This window comes from Rhamphochromis sp. 'chilingali', assembly GCF_963969265.1.
Source record: "Rhamphochromis sp. 'chilingali' genome assembly, chromosome: 4".
Taxonomy (NCBI): Eukaryota; Metazoa; Chordata; class Actinopteri; order Cichliformes; family Cichlidae; genus Rhamphochromis; species Rhamphochromis sp. 'chilingali'.
In genome coordinates, this window is record NC_137948.1 from 24,174,800 (window position 1) to 24,189,740 (window position 14,941).

At 38.9% G+C, this 14,941-nt stretch overlaps 1 protein-coding gene and 1 pseudogene across 2 annotated transcripts in view; one reads left to right on the top strand and one right to left on the bottom strand.

Moving 5' to 3' along the window:
• Positions 1–5,750, top strand: part of LOC308396091 — a 32,852-nt pseudogene extending 27,102 nt beyond the window's left edge. Inside the window, exons 8-9 of the transcript XR_013974789.1 lie at positions 4,053–4,175; positions 4,689–5,750. The product of XR_013974789.1 is annotated as an uncharacterized misc_RNA (transcript). The remainder of the gene's footprint in view (positions 1–4,052; positions 4,176–4,688) is intronic.
• A 968-nt stretch (positions 5,751–6,718) lies between these two features.
• Positions 6,719–8,836, bottom strand: cdkn2a/b (cyclin-dependent kinase inhibitor 2A/B (p15, inhibits CDK4)). The gene is made up of 2 exons (XM_080880412.1): positions 8,454–8,836; positions 6,719–7,458 (listed from the first exon to the last, which is right to left on the bottom strand). The coding sequence occupies exons 1-2, from the start codon at positions 8,586–8,588 to the stop codon at positions 7,198–7,200; spliced, it is 396 nt and encodes a 131-aa protein (XP_080736538.1). The 5' UTR covers positions 8,589–8,836; the 3' UTR covers positions 6,719–7,197.
• Positions 8,837–14,941: the final 6,105 nt, after the last annotated feature.

Consider the following 14,941-nt stretch of genomic DNA (forward strand, 5'->3'; position numbering starts at 1 on the left):
TTTTACACGACGAAATTAAAGAGCATTATTTAAGAGCTGAATGAATATGACTGATTTTAAGTGTAAGCTTTTTGATATTAGGCCTGAAGATAATTGCACAACTTTAAGAAAAGGGTAGCATAAAGCTAATGGCATTAGGTTGCATTTATATCATTTATTTGCAGCCTAATCATCATGTTTGTTCTGCGATCCTCAAACTGGCTCCCTTACTTTATCTTTGCTAAGCTGTGATCAGCAGAGTTTGCAGGTGAAGTTCTCTGTTTTTTGGCTTTGAAAAAATAAATCACTTTTTAACATTAATTTCTTAACAATACACTTATTTTTGGGAGATTAAGGAATATGCATATCATTCTCCTATGCCAAAGCTTAAAGACACAAATCGCACCTCAAAGTATGTAGATTCATAATACTGTGACTAAATGTCAACAAGCGCAGCAGACTGTTTTGGAGTTTACCTTTCAAACCCTCCTAAACGACAGTCACCCTGTTCAGCCTGATCCAGCACATGCCCTGATGACTTGTGTTGATACATTTAAAAAACAAAACAAAGACGACACTAGCAAGCTAAGTATTGCTTATCATAACATCTTTTTACGCATTGCAGACATGGTTTTGTTTCTTTACAATGGAAAACAAAATTTACCAACAAATAGAAAACTGCCTTATACCACAACATCAGCTCTGGGAACTTTCCTGCTGGCTGGCCGACCAGGTAGAATCAATGACAACCTTTTAACTCCATGGTGCTCTTCAGAAGCTCATTCAAAGGCCATCTTGGCAAGCTGTGCGAGGTCAGCCTTGGCCAGGTCACGAGTTCCCTCAGTTGCTTTTGTGCAACACAATTTAAACGCACGTCCACTTCTTGCGTCAAATAGCGCACTAAAATAATTTCAGTGCAATTATATCCAGTCCTCCCAGATTACCTCTGAGATAACAAAGTCTGATATGTTTATGATGCCAAAGCAATAAACACTCGTTTCGTACAGAAACATGTTGTCACGTCTGCAGTGTTCAGCTCTGGGAACAAAATTAGTCTTGCCTTTTTGTAATTAGAGTTAATGGGTTAGTTTTAAGCCATTTAATTTTAGTCATTCGATTCAATTAAAGTAAAAAAAAAAAAAAAAAAAAAATGATATGATATGGCCAGTTAAGTAGCAGAGGGCACTGTTTATCAGTCTCAGCTGCTTTGGCATTAATGAAATTAACAGGTGCACTAGAGGGACAACAGTGAGACAACTCTTAAAAGGGGAATGGTTTTACAGGTGAAGGCCACTGATTTTTTTGATTTTATTTTATTTTTTTAACCTCATCTTTTCTGATTGTTTTTGCACTAGTTTTGCATTTGGCTAGCATGAGGCCTGGATATCTGGATCCTAAAGAGGTTGCACAGGTGGGCCAACTCCAGGATGGCACATTGATGCGTGCTATTGCCAGAAGGTTTGCTCAAGGAGAGCTGAACAGGGCTGTAGAAAGTCAAATCCATCAGAAGGACCAGTATCTGCTCATTTGTGCAGGGAAGAACAGGACAAGAACGGCCAGAGCTCCAAAGTGACCTCCAGCAGGATACTGGTGTGAATGCCTCTGATTAGCTAGAGAGCGTCACCCTAGCTGTCATTAGGCATCAGTTGTGTTTCATTTCAGGCTGTTCATGAGCCAAGTGATCTGGGAGATCCCCCAAGACACCATCCATTGTCCCATTAGGAGCATGGTCCAACATCGCTGGGCAAGCATGTGGGGGCCAAACTGAGTACCAGTGTGAATTACAGTAATGAAATGTCAGCAAAATGGACTAGTCCGCTGCTTTTGATCTTCAGGATGCCTTTGAATTCAGCTCTCTGTAGGTTGATACTTTTCAAATTGATCATTTCCAAATTATGTGGCATCCTTTCATTCCTCACACACTACCCAGTCCGTATCAGTATAGATGTCCAGTATTATTTTTTTCCCCCACACTGAAATCTAATAAATTTGCTTTCATTTTTTTTGAGCAGTGTATTTTAAGTAGTGGCTGTAGTTTTAAAGTTTACTGTATCACAACGAGTTTCTAAACCAGATCGTTCACTCTCACTATAAATGATGGGTTAGAGGTTTTTAACATCTGTGCTCCATAAGTAGATAAAAGTATCTGTGGCTTCTTATGGCTTCCGAGTGACCTGGCCTCTGTCAGGCGCTCTGGATTATGCAGTTGATCTACTGCGTGTGGGCGAGCGCCGGCTTATGTAGAACTGATCCAGCCCAACTCACAACTCCACTTCCGAGTTCCTGCAGCTGACCTCTTCCCCCTCCTGTTAGAGAATGCTCGCCACATCCTTCCGCCCGCCCCCCCCCCCCCCCCCCCCTCTCACTCCCTCGCAGCTTGATACTACCTCCTGGCCTCCCCCCCCTTGTCCCTCTCCAACCAGTCGGCTTGTTTGCCAGTCTCCGGTGGAAGCCCTGCCAGAGGAGGTTGAGTCACACTGAGTCATCAGCTACACTGTCTTCATCCTGACAAATACCACAAAAACATGAACCTAATCATTGAGTGTGACATAAAAACAAGCACTCAAGGGAAGGGTTAATGAAGGTTACAGGAGGTACACAGGATGGAAGTAATGTTGTGCAACTTACTGTAATGTACACTGTAGTTGTGGCTGAATGAATTTCAGAATGGATTATGAACTAATACTTCACTGCATTTATACAAGAATGAGAACTCCACGTTTGTGCGGTATAACTGCTTATTTCACCGTTTTGATTTTTAGTTCCTCCATTGTATTGCATTAGCCACGTGAGTAAAGTGATTGCTAGTGTCGTATACATGGTTCAGTAGGCTCGAAACTGAACCATGTAATGAGTCACTAAATTTCAGAGCACAGGTGATGGTTGTAAAATGTACGCAGCAATCCCAGTACAGGTGCAAAGAGCAAAATATTGTTTTTCCACCTACTGCTGTGACTCACTCACAGGTCCTGACGTGACTGATTTGGTTAAGCCGGTACTTTCACAATCAACTGCTCTCCGTGTTGTCCAGTAGCTTTGTTTCTGCTGCACTCGTACATGAATGTTTTAATTCTTTTTTTTTTTTTTTTTTTTTTTTTTTTTTTTTTTTTTATAAATAAATATGGTTTTACTAAACCAGTGCTATTAAGATCATATTCACATACCTTTTTTCCACCAGCACAGTGGAGGTGCAGTCAGTTGTGCCTTGGTGCCAGATTGAAGGTTTTATCAATTTATTTTTAAAGGATAACATTACAGGGAAGACAAGCATGTGCTCCATTTGCCAGACATTTGTGAATTTCTCACACACACGACTCTGGTTTTGGTGGTTCTTAGCTCAGCAATTTTGTGTTGCCCTACTGATGCCGGCTTTTTAGCATCACTTCCAGTCATTTGTGGAAATGCACTAAACTGGTTCCACATTGGGAGACTGAGTACTGTTCACAATAATCTTGTAAATTATAGCCACACACCACCTTAGTAATGCAGAAAGTATTTTCACACTAAAGATCATCGGTTTTTGTTTTCAAATTGGTAAAAATTACACCTGTAATGCATAGCTGCAAAAGAAATTATGTGTTGTTGCATGTAGAATATGAAAGTGTATCTTTCTTGAGAAAGCGGACATCTACATTAACCGCACTGGCCTTTTACGGGAGGAGTGGGTGGTGTCATTTTTCAGCTGAGTGGATTTTATTCACCATTATGTTGAACTGGTTATTGGCGTTTTTGTGCAATTGTGACTTGAGTAAAGAGGAGGCCACATTATGTGTGTTACATCTTAGCGACTGAGTTCACACCGTCGTTCTTTTAAAGTGTATACATAATCTATTCATAATAGCTCTGATTTTACAAGATGGTGCCTGTCTTTACATCATGCTCTGCTTTCAAGAATTGTTCACAGAGGAGTGTTTACTTCACTCAAAGTAGACAAAATAAAAATACACACCAAGATGGTTATTTTCGAAATGCGTGGCTGTGACATTTTAAAGGAAGTGAAATTTGCACCATTGCAAGTGATTCCTCTTAAATGGCTGCTATACATTTTTTCTCTTTTCTTCTTCTCGTCCTAGGTCTGTGTTGACAATGTACTGAAGACGATGAAGGAGAATGCAAACAAAGCTAGCAGTATCCTGTTAACAGCAATACCCCAGATTAGTCAGATGGACTGGGCTCAGACAATAAATACATTGAAAGTAAGCCGTCAGCTTTATGATGATTCATTTCCATTCTGCAAGTTGTGAAAGAGGGTCTGTTTGCTTTCTATCTGGTTATCGTGAACTTTGATCTCACTTATTTCTCTCAGCATTTCTAAAGAATAACAAAACCTGATGGTGCATGGCTTTTTTTTTTCTTTTTTTTGGGGGGGGGGGGAGCCTATTAACAAGATGATTTTCTAAAAGGGGGGGCTCACTCAGACAATAGGACACATTGTGCTATGTTGGATCTCTTGCAGTACTTGCACCATGATAAACATGTATTAATTAAAATTTTGAAAAACACTCTGTATCCCAGTGTTTTTGCACAGACTGCCTGAATTTCCTTAGTTTTCTCTTCAAAACTTTCTTTAATGACAGTGCTAACTTTTGATGAAAAATGAGTACTTTCTTAAAGACAATGTTGATAACGACTTTTCCTAAATATAGAAAAGGCTCCTTCACTCTGTGTCAGTGACACACTTTGGTAATAACATATTTTCTTTCTTCCAGTCGATGGCTCAGTCTTCAGTAATGATACCGAAGCACTAAATGCAGAGGAAACTACTAGAAAGGATAAAGAGACCAGACAACCACCCACACGGAGTCAAACACCGACTGCAAACTCAACCCTGCCCGTCCAATCATCATCAGTGAATCACAACAAAGTGCCTCACATTAAATAATCCACTTTTTTTTTTTTGGGGGGGGGGGGGGTCTTTATTTAGTTGGATGTTCAGTGTTTTGTGTTTACTCTTGACTCTGATTCAGAGATCACTCATTTATGTCTGGAGCATGTTTTCCTCTCACACAGTGTTAGGTGGGAGGGCCCTTCCACTCTAGCTGTAGTTGAGGAAATGGATGTTTGTTACAGTTACCACATTTGGGTCTAAACATTCTAAGGTTTTAAGTATTCAGTATTTTGTGGACACATTTGTGTATGTGTTTGCTGGTTGTAAGCCACTGGTGTCTTAGTTTCTGGTTATATGAAGATGATTTTTAAAGCTTTGCAAGTTTAGCACACAAAGACTATATTACTGCCTTAGTTGCATTTAAGCTTCTACTCTTCGAGCTGTCAGCATGAGAATGACTGAACGTCTACATGTTACTTCAATCTGGCCACTCTTGTGGTCTTTACGGAATCATTTCATTTTTATTTGCTCTTTATGACTGTTTAATGACTAGAGAAACATCTCATTTTGAATGGCATGCTGCTCTGTACCTGCAAATACCGTAACCAAGTCAGTGAAAAGCTGTCAAATCGGCAGTAAACCTGTACCAACAGTGGTAGTGGCGGGGAAACACCCAAATTATTTGCTATACTGACAGTTTTTTTTGTTTTTTTTTTTTTTTTTTTCTCCCCCCAAAGCATGGATTGAAATGGGAATTTTGTCATGTTGCATCATATTGTAGTCATTTGAGATTTTTCTTGTTTAGATTTTCTTAACTTGAACTTACTCTGTACATTGCACAGCATATTTAGTAGCCTCTTCTTCAGCAGCCTGTTTTTCTGTAGTATGAATAATTTGTCTCAATAAAAGTTAGACTTTGACTAATCCAAGTTGAGTTTGTGGTTAATTGAGTTACTTGGACTTGCAGTGAATATTTTCTCAGTTGGTTTGCGGCATGTGTTCATATCCTAAGGGGAACAATTTAGGGTTGTGTTTTTTTTTTTGTTTTGTTTTTTTTTTGCTGCTCTTGAAACAGGAGTGTGCTGGAAATCACTGATTTAATCTTAAAGATACTTTTGTCCGACACAGGATGAATTAAATCTTATTTGAAAGGGTTTACTATTGTTACAGTTTATGACAATTTAAAAGCAGCAAACACTAGAACTATGGAGTGGATTTCTGTATGTTGTAGAATACACCTTTGGTTATTGGTGAACTTAAGCCATCCTCATGTTTAACATAGCTTTATACAATTTATTATTTTCTTTAATATCTTTTCAGATTTTTATTTTTTAATGAGGAGTCAGTAATGTACCACTATAAAAGTAATTCTGACCCAAAACGCTACTAAAGCACCGTTAGGCGAGCTCAGTAAACGTCAGTTCTTCACTGAATAAATAAACATTTGCACAAATACTGGCATGATAATAATCCTTACCATGCGCTGTATGCAGTCTGTATCGGCTCAAAACCGCTTGGTTGTATTTTTATTTTCATGTTTGAAATAGAGCAATTAAAATAAGCAACACAAGTAAAGCACGTGAACAAAGAACAGGCGCAGCGGGTTGCCTCCAACTCCGTACCCGTCAATTTACACGCTGGAAAAGGAAGCGGGACGGAGCAGTTACAAACTTGTCTACGGTAATCCTACCCCAATTTAAGAAAAGTTTAATTTATTCAAAAGCTCCTTTGGGATAATTAAACTACTGAGTTCAGAGTTACGTATTTCATGTATTTTCCATTTGTTTTTAATTCTCCAGTACGCATCCTACAGCAGTCCAGCCCTCAAACCAGTGTTACAGTTTACATCAAGGTGCAGAATATCAGTATTAGGTAATAATGAGATTAGACCTCAGTAGTGTGCATCCTGGATTTAAAAAAAAAAAAAAAAAAAAGTTCACAAACTTCGCAAAGTTTCCAATTTCTTTCTAAAATATCTCTTGTATTATTTAGTTAAATATCTGATATGCAAACAATATAATTGGGTAAAACTGTACATTATATTTACAAGGAAAAATGTTTAAAAAGTGAAAATAAACACTTGGAAAAACCCCCCCAAAAAATAAAACAAAACATAAAACGTATTCTTAAATTAACAAAAGTTGCGATGTTGTTGTGTGAAAATGTGGCCTACATTTTTACACATAGACCCATCGACAACCCTAATTTCGTTAGAAATAAAATAATGATACACACCGAAAGTGAATAAATAAAGAGCAATACTGCATTTTACAGCAAAACTTCAAGTGTGTAATTTCGGCTGAAGGCCTTTTTAGGCCCCTGCTCTGCAAAGTCCACCTTCAGAACCGGCTGCAAGGAGTTAAAAAAAATAAAAATAAGACATCACAGCGTTAGGGATTTTGCAGACTCTCCAGGAAATCAACAACATCTCTATGGCCGTGCTGTCTGGCTAAATCGACAGGCAGACGGTTTAACTTGTCCCTGGCCTGTGGGTCTGCGTGGTGCTGCACTAAAAGGTGCACAGTGTCCAGAAAGCCCGTCCGAGCAGCGTCGTGCAGCGGGCTTGCCCCGGTGCTTGAGTCCCCCACGTTGGAATTCGCTCCATGCTCGAGTAACAGCTGAGCCACCGACGTGCTCCCCATCATCATTACCTACACACACACACACACACAAAAAAAAAACTTGACCGGGAATCATATTAACCGATTTAACTGAATCCGATTATTTTACTCTGAAGCACAAAAACTATTTCATGTAAGCCCACCGTCACTCACTAATATAGGCGCACATTAAGCACAAGTACAGCGCCAGTTAATTATTTTTGCACTATTTGCACAGACACTTAACCCTGTGCGTTTATTTATTCATGTATTTATTATCATGCGGCTGACTTTAGTGTTGACTTTCATTTTACTTGAACCCGAGTCTTCTACACCCAACCAAAACAGGCCTGCTGTGACTGACGCGACAGGTTTTTTAAAAAAGCTCCAAAGAATGTAGATAAGATGGATTATTGTAGTTGTTGTAGTGCAACAACTGAAGAGGCATTTCACTACCGATCAGCGCAACATGTGGGCCATGAATTCAAATATATATATATATATATATATATATATATATATATATATATATATATATATATATATATATATATGTATGTATGTATGTATGTATGTATGTATGTATGTGTGTGTGTGTGTGTGTATATATAAAGAATGCGTAAAAATATATTATGATGCTTTATATTGTTAAAGTATTTTTGTGCCACATATATTGCAATGCAGCCTAGTTTTTTAGGCCAATCCAAAGGCAAGAAACAATATTATAGTTTCATTTCACTATTGATGCCGTTACAGCTTTTACAATAAACCAAAGGGATCCGGGATTGTTGCTTTTCCTCAATAAAAATACGCGACTTCCATAAACACAACAAAGCGCGTCACTTTCAGACCCGTCGTTTCTTTCTTTCTTAATGATTATTATTATTATTACTGACATGTATAAATCTCTAATAGCTAATAGTTGTAAAAAATAATAGAAATAATAAGGATTTATGCCTGCGTTTGCCATTTGGAAACTTTGAGTTACCTCGCCTGATGAGACCCGTGTAAGTGGGAGAAAGTGGGCTGTTACTGACGGCACTGACCTGCAGAGCTGTTCGTCCAAAACTGTTCGTCCCGTTAACTTGAGCCCCTCTCTCCAGAAGAGCCTCCACCGCTGCCGTGTTTCCCTTCGCCGCGGCTGTGGTCAGTTCATCCTGGAGAGTCATTGTCACGTCCATAAAAACCTGCTGCGATAAGCTCCGTGTCAGGCTGCTCTGACAGGTAGCCCGGTGATGCTTATACGAGGAACAAAAAACGGCACTTAAACGCAACACGGTACCCGTCGAATAATCCCGGCTCCTCGCTGGTGTGGTCTACGGTGTGGTCTTCAACCGTCCCCGGCTCAACAGTTTTTTTGGATCCCCCGGTTGCCTGGGTCGAATCAGCAACGCCGCTCATCGCCTACCGGTGTGTGTCCGGGCTTGCCTATCGCTTGAATTGAGTGACGTCACCGTCTAGCTGTGACTGCAGAGCCGTTGCAGTGGTGCGACTGTGCGCATGCGCCTCAGAAAATTCGTTTGAAAGAACACGTCCTGCTCCCGGTGCTTAACCGGGTTTTTACTGTGAGGGGATGCTGGAAATGAGCTTTTACGGACAAATGTGACAAACCTCGACTAAACAGAATTGTTTGGGAGTTTTTCGTGATTTAATTAAAAAACGCAGCGGATTAAAGTAACTAGGTAGGCTGCATTTTTATCAAGTAGTGCTGTAGAATCCTCTTTGAGGAAGGCCTATTTATAATTTTGTCTACGAGTTAGCTAAATGTAAGTGTTCTGCTGCTTTATATTTTCACAGCATTTCAGTGTAAAAATATTGTACTTTTTACTGTTTTTACTCCAGTGCAGTTTTTAAACTTCTATTTTCTATTTAGTGACAAAGTGGGCAGGTTAATTTATTACTGCTACTATGCTGCTAGTTATATGTAAAGTTACAACATAAAGCAGTAATGACATTTTGCATAATTACTGCTTTTTCAGGGTGACCATTTATAATATGGTAATGTTAAGAAGCAAATCAATCTAGCTGGCTGTGAATATATCCAATCAATATTGTGACTTACTTTGTGCAGTTCACATTTGAGCATTAAAAACAGAATATGACTAAGCAGTCTCACCCATCTATATATTATAGCTGTGCCAGAGTTTTCAGTATCACATTATCTTCATTAGGGTAGAAATCTGTGTTCAGATAACATTAAATAGATGACAATACTCCGAGAAAAGGAGACTTGAGGTTCCACAGCTCGATGGTAATTGACTAGCAGCAGTAACTGTATAATTAATGGTTTCCTTATGTCTGATATATTTGATTATCTAAGCCAAAACAGATAAAAGTAATTGTTTAAACTTTGCTTTTTTCATAATGGTAACTGGTGTCATAGTGAAACTGCAATGCTGTGTTTCTTCATTTTTAAACCAGTTTTACCACATCTGGGCTTGTTCTACCTGTCAGATGACAAAATCTTTTTCATAACCTCTTTCCCGTCATGTTCATTCACTCAACCAAGCTGCTCTGCTGTTCACTGCTCCCCACTTCCTTCTGGCGTCTAACCTCTAACCCTTTAGAAATACAAAATCTATAATCCTTTATTATGCATTCCTCAGCCACCATCTTCCCCTGGCCACTGTCCGTTGTACCTAACCATGTTTTTATAACCTCTAATCCACAGGTGTCGAACTCCAGGCCTCGAGGGCCGGTGTCCTGCAGGTTTTAGATGTGTCCTTGATCCAACACAGCTGATTTAAATGGCTAAATTGCCTCCTCAACATGTCTTGAAGTTCTCCAGAGGCTTGGTAATAAACTAATCATTTGATTCAGTTCAGGGTGAGATCTAAAACCTGCAGGACACCGGCCCTCGAGGCCTGGAGTTCGACACCCCTGCTCTAATCAGATCTGGGTACTGTGTCACACACCTCACCTGCATAATCTTAAATTTCTCCTTAAAAGGGGAGAACCTCAATGTGCAGGTGTTTCCTTAGACGACAATGCTCCTCAAGGTCAGGTTTACTTTTAATCTTGACCTTGTGATCAGCATATGAACGGCCATAATGGAGGAGACGCAAACACAGACAAACAAACAAACAACCTCTGTAAATGATGTTAATTGTTAGCGTCACCTCTCTGTAAAAAAAAAAAAAAAATACACCACATTAGTTGCTGAAATAATTCTGGGTTTAAACTTGAAATATAGTTTCTACACCTACAGCATATGTCCAGGATTTTTGAAGCCTGAACTGGGAAGGTGTGGTCTGTGTTGCTGCCTGTTGTCACGCCATTCACCATCTTATTTTGAGTTTCTTAGGAATAAACAGTTTTGAAACTGGCTTTCGCAGCATGCCACGCATAGCAAGTCTTGTGATTTGACGTATGGTTAGTAATATGATTAGTAATAGTTTTAGGATGATGGCTAGTCAGCATACATGTGGGCAGTAAGCAGTTCCTGATTTCATTCTTTGGATGAATCGTTTTGAGCGATGCTGCATTCAGATTGAAATAAAACAACAAGACAGACTTACTTTAAGGCACTTTATTTAACGTGTGTAAGTATTCAGGCATCTGTAAAGAAAAGTATTTTAGCTTTCTTTGGGTTTTAAACTTCGCTTTTCTAGTGAAAAACCTCTGCTTAACCCATTAAGCTCCAGTGTCTTACTTCCTTGTCGCTGTGTACACTTTATACTCACATAATCGCAACTGAAGAGTCTCCCTTCCGGGTTTATATTTTTTCTTTTGCCTGAAAACAGAGCTCAGAAGAGGTGTGGGCGTCTTTGTCGTGTACAGAACAACTGAATTGCCAAATTGTGTGTCACAGTTGTTTCAGCTCAATCCTGGTTTCAATCTTTGAATGAAGTGTGTTGAGCAATGCTTCATTCAGGCTGATTTATCACACTCAAATTAAGACAGAAAGTTGAAGTGGTCATGTAGGAAACCAGACGCCTTTCAAAGCAGAGCTCAGGGCAATAAAATGCATGTAAATTGAATACCAAATTTTGAATTTCTCAGCTAAGACTGGGATCACTCTCAAGACCAGGAGAAGAAAGTATCCTACCTTTTGACCACAAGAGTCTGTTTTAAATCTTTTTTTTTTACATTAAGTTATTGAAGTGATTTCATTATGTAGTACACTGGCCTCTTTTTAGTATTATTACATTTGTTGATATCATGGCTGTTGTGTTTTGCCTATATGTTTGTGCACTGTATGCTGGGTAGTTTACAGGAAATAAAGTTCTCATTTTTATAACAGGCTCATACACTTTGCAAGCACAATTTTGCCTTCTCTGTGAAAATTCTATATTTGGTTGATATTTGAATTGAGGTGACATTGAGTAAAGTAGGTAGACCCTGTGCACCAGATATACACTAAAAAGGAACCGTTCTTTAAATATTTAATGCATGCAGTCATGACTTCAACAGTTTCTCCTCACGGCTATTTCTTAATGACCTTTTGGATGATGGGGAATTTCAAGCTGAAGATACATGGAATTCTTTGGCAACACTAGACTGCTAATAGATGAAAAAATTCCTAAAGACAATTTTTAGCTCAGTCAGCTGAACTGAGGTCATCCTTTGTACGTGCCTCCACGTTTTACAACAATGGCTTCCGCTTCAGGATTGGACGGAATTCAATCAAGCTCACACAAACACGCAGTCAACTGATGGGTCTTTACCCAAACTGTGCTCAAGGACAAAGTCAAATCAATTGTTTCATGTTTTTTTATGGTCGTGGTTACTATTGACCATTCCGTTATAATAGCCCTGAAGTCATAAACTTTAATTTGGGGGTGTTTTGACATTTTTTGAGTCTGCCTGACTTCACATTGGACTTAAATTATTTTTAGTTAGTGCAATACAGCCAACCAATGACAGCAAATCTTTCTTAACTGTACTTTACACATTACAGTAACCTGTGAAGTGTAACCGACTGACCACGTCCGGCTGACCTGTTGCACAAGACCTGAAAGGTCAATAGTGGCGTAAGGAGTTAACTTAGGTTCCAATAATGTGCAAGGATTTTCCAAGCTGTAACCTTTGCACATGTTAGCAGTTACCATGTTAGTTTAAATAGTAAAAACAAAAAACTTGCATAAACACTTGAATAAAAGCTTCTTTTTTAATTTTTGGCTGCAGGTTTTTTTTCTCCTTTTCAAAAGTAGTAGTTTGCCGAGGATGACTGTGCAGCTGTTTGGTATGTAGGGCATTTTCTTCTCTCTTTTTAAAAAACAGTAATAATTATGGTGCACATAATGTAGTGTAAAAGCAAGGACATACGGATGCAGTGTGTCACTGCTTAGTTTAAATACCGTTGAGTGTGGGTGTAGGTGTGTTGGCCTGGAAGTCCCCTGTATGCACGCACTCGTGTATATGTGTCTGTGTTTGGTTTAAGAAAAGGGCACAGTGACTGAACAGCTTATGCACCAGTTTAAAGTATGAAAAAATAAACAGGTCACTATTTAAAAAAAAGGAAGAAAAAGGGCATTTAAAGTTAGCTTTATAATAATAACAAACCGATTCATCAAAACACGTCTTGTTCAGCGGTTTTTCTTTGTAGGGATTAACTTTGTGACATCACTGCAGTTGGAATGTCCTTCTGGTCAGAAAAATGCTCTGAGAAGAAAGGCCTCCTTTTCAGAGGTAAATTTAGCAACTTAGTTTGGGGGAAAACCAGTCAATAGTGATGTGGGCATCATTGTAATCTGCTAATTATACATAGAACTATATGGTGTTTCCCACAGAGCCTCTTCCAAGTTATATTCCTCGGTTTAGGAATTTTGTGCTCCGTTTGATGTTTGCTCTCGATGGCTTCTGAATGTGAACAAAACCTTTTAACGATTCGGATCTTCAGTTTTTGTTTTTTATCTCTCACCATTCGCACTTTGCTCTGTGCCTGCCGCCGTCCTAACCACAGTCCTCGAGAAGGGGAATACCTTCGCTCTGATTCCCGGCGAATGAAATCACCTCCTGCTGACTCTTCGTTTGAAATCCCCCTTTTTTTTCTATTGTCTGTTTTGACCTGAGTCTCGGCTGCCTGCTAATTAATTTAATATAAATATTCTGATGCTGCTCGTCGTTAGTTTGCAGAGGCAGGCCTGTCTTGTTTATCTAGGTCTGTTTATATTCTTCCTCAAAGCAAAAAAAGCAAGTTCAGCAGTTCAACTTAAAAAGTATGCTTTTATGTCAACCTCTTCAAACACACATAGGCATGTTTACAAAGTTATATTCCACCTTCATTTTGCCTCCACCCAGTGGCATCAGCACACCGTGGAGCTGTGTTTTCTTCCTAAAACCACACTTCTATTGATAGCTGCTAAGCAGTTCTGCACAATCTGTGGTATTTCGCCATGCTGTGATGAATCCCTGCCCTGCCCACCCACCAGGCTTTCTAATTATTTCCCTTTATTGCATCATCTCGATGTTACTGGTAACTTAATTCTTTCTCGCACGTCCCTGAAAATTAATTTCTTATGTAAACTGTTGTCAGGCTTTCATTGGATCGGTGACTTCTCGGTGACTTGTGTACCTAGAGAGGACATACCGGCTGATCCAGCCTTTCTCCCAATATTTGCAGACCGCACATGACATCAAAGACACATCAAAAACCGAGACTAAGGTTAAGCACACATAATTCAGTAAACTGTATTGCTGATAAAGTCCTTGTTATGTCTGTGTTTTTGCTTTGAAGTCTGTGCACGAGCTGAGGAGTAATAACCAGACAGAGGGAGGCTTTGTTGTGTATTTAGGTTACTTTTTTAACAACTCTATAAGTCATCCATTCATTAGATACGTATTTGGTTAGTCTTTCATTCTTTTTTGCTGACTAATCACCATCTTCATTCATCATCAGTGAGCTAATAACACTATTCTAGACATTAAACTCCTTTTAGATCTTTTTTTTCAGTCGGCTGTATCTGCAAGGATTTGTTTTAATTCATACATATATTGTATTATACAGTACATTTATATATTTAGATATATATTTAGTTGAGCACAGTTAATTATATTAATGCTTACTAAACTTAAAGGCCTCCAGTATATATTTTATGGATTAATATATAAAGAGTGGAAAATACTCACGGTTATCTGCCTGTGGAGTACTATTTTGTATTTCTGATACATAGTGTGAACTGTTCAGGTCTAAATAACACAATTATCCTCTACTATATATTGTTGGACACTTGGCAGTTTAGAGTGATGCTTTAATAGCTTTTTGTAAATCAGCTTGAAAAGTTAGTTTATGTTGGTTAAAAATGACACTGATACACTCACCATCTACTGTGGACAATAAATAATACAGTGTTTGTTGTTCTAGCTTACACAGATTGACTCCCAGTAAAATCCAGAAATGCTTCCCATAGTTTTCGAAACGAGAACTGGAGGCAGAGCCAATGGAAGCAGCTCTCGGTTCAGGCTGAAGGGACCGACGCCCTCTTTATTTTTCAGATTAGACTGAAAATGGGCTTGTTCTTATATAGCACTTTTCTACTCTGCATGAGCAGTAAAAGCACTTTATATGACATGCCTCATTCACCCAATCACA

Excerpts from the sequence above, each read along its gene's own strand:
- cdkn2a/b (XM_080880412.1), bottom strand. The coding sequence starts at position 8,588 with ATGGACGTGACAATGACTCTCCAGGATGAACTGACCACAGCCGCGGCG. Across the intron at positions 7,459-8,453 it reads TTGGACGAACAGCTCTGCAG|GTAATGATGATGGGGAGCAC; the intron begins GTCAGTGCCGTC and ends GTGTGTGTGTAG.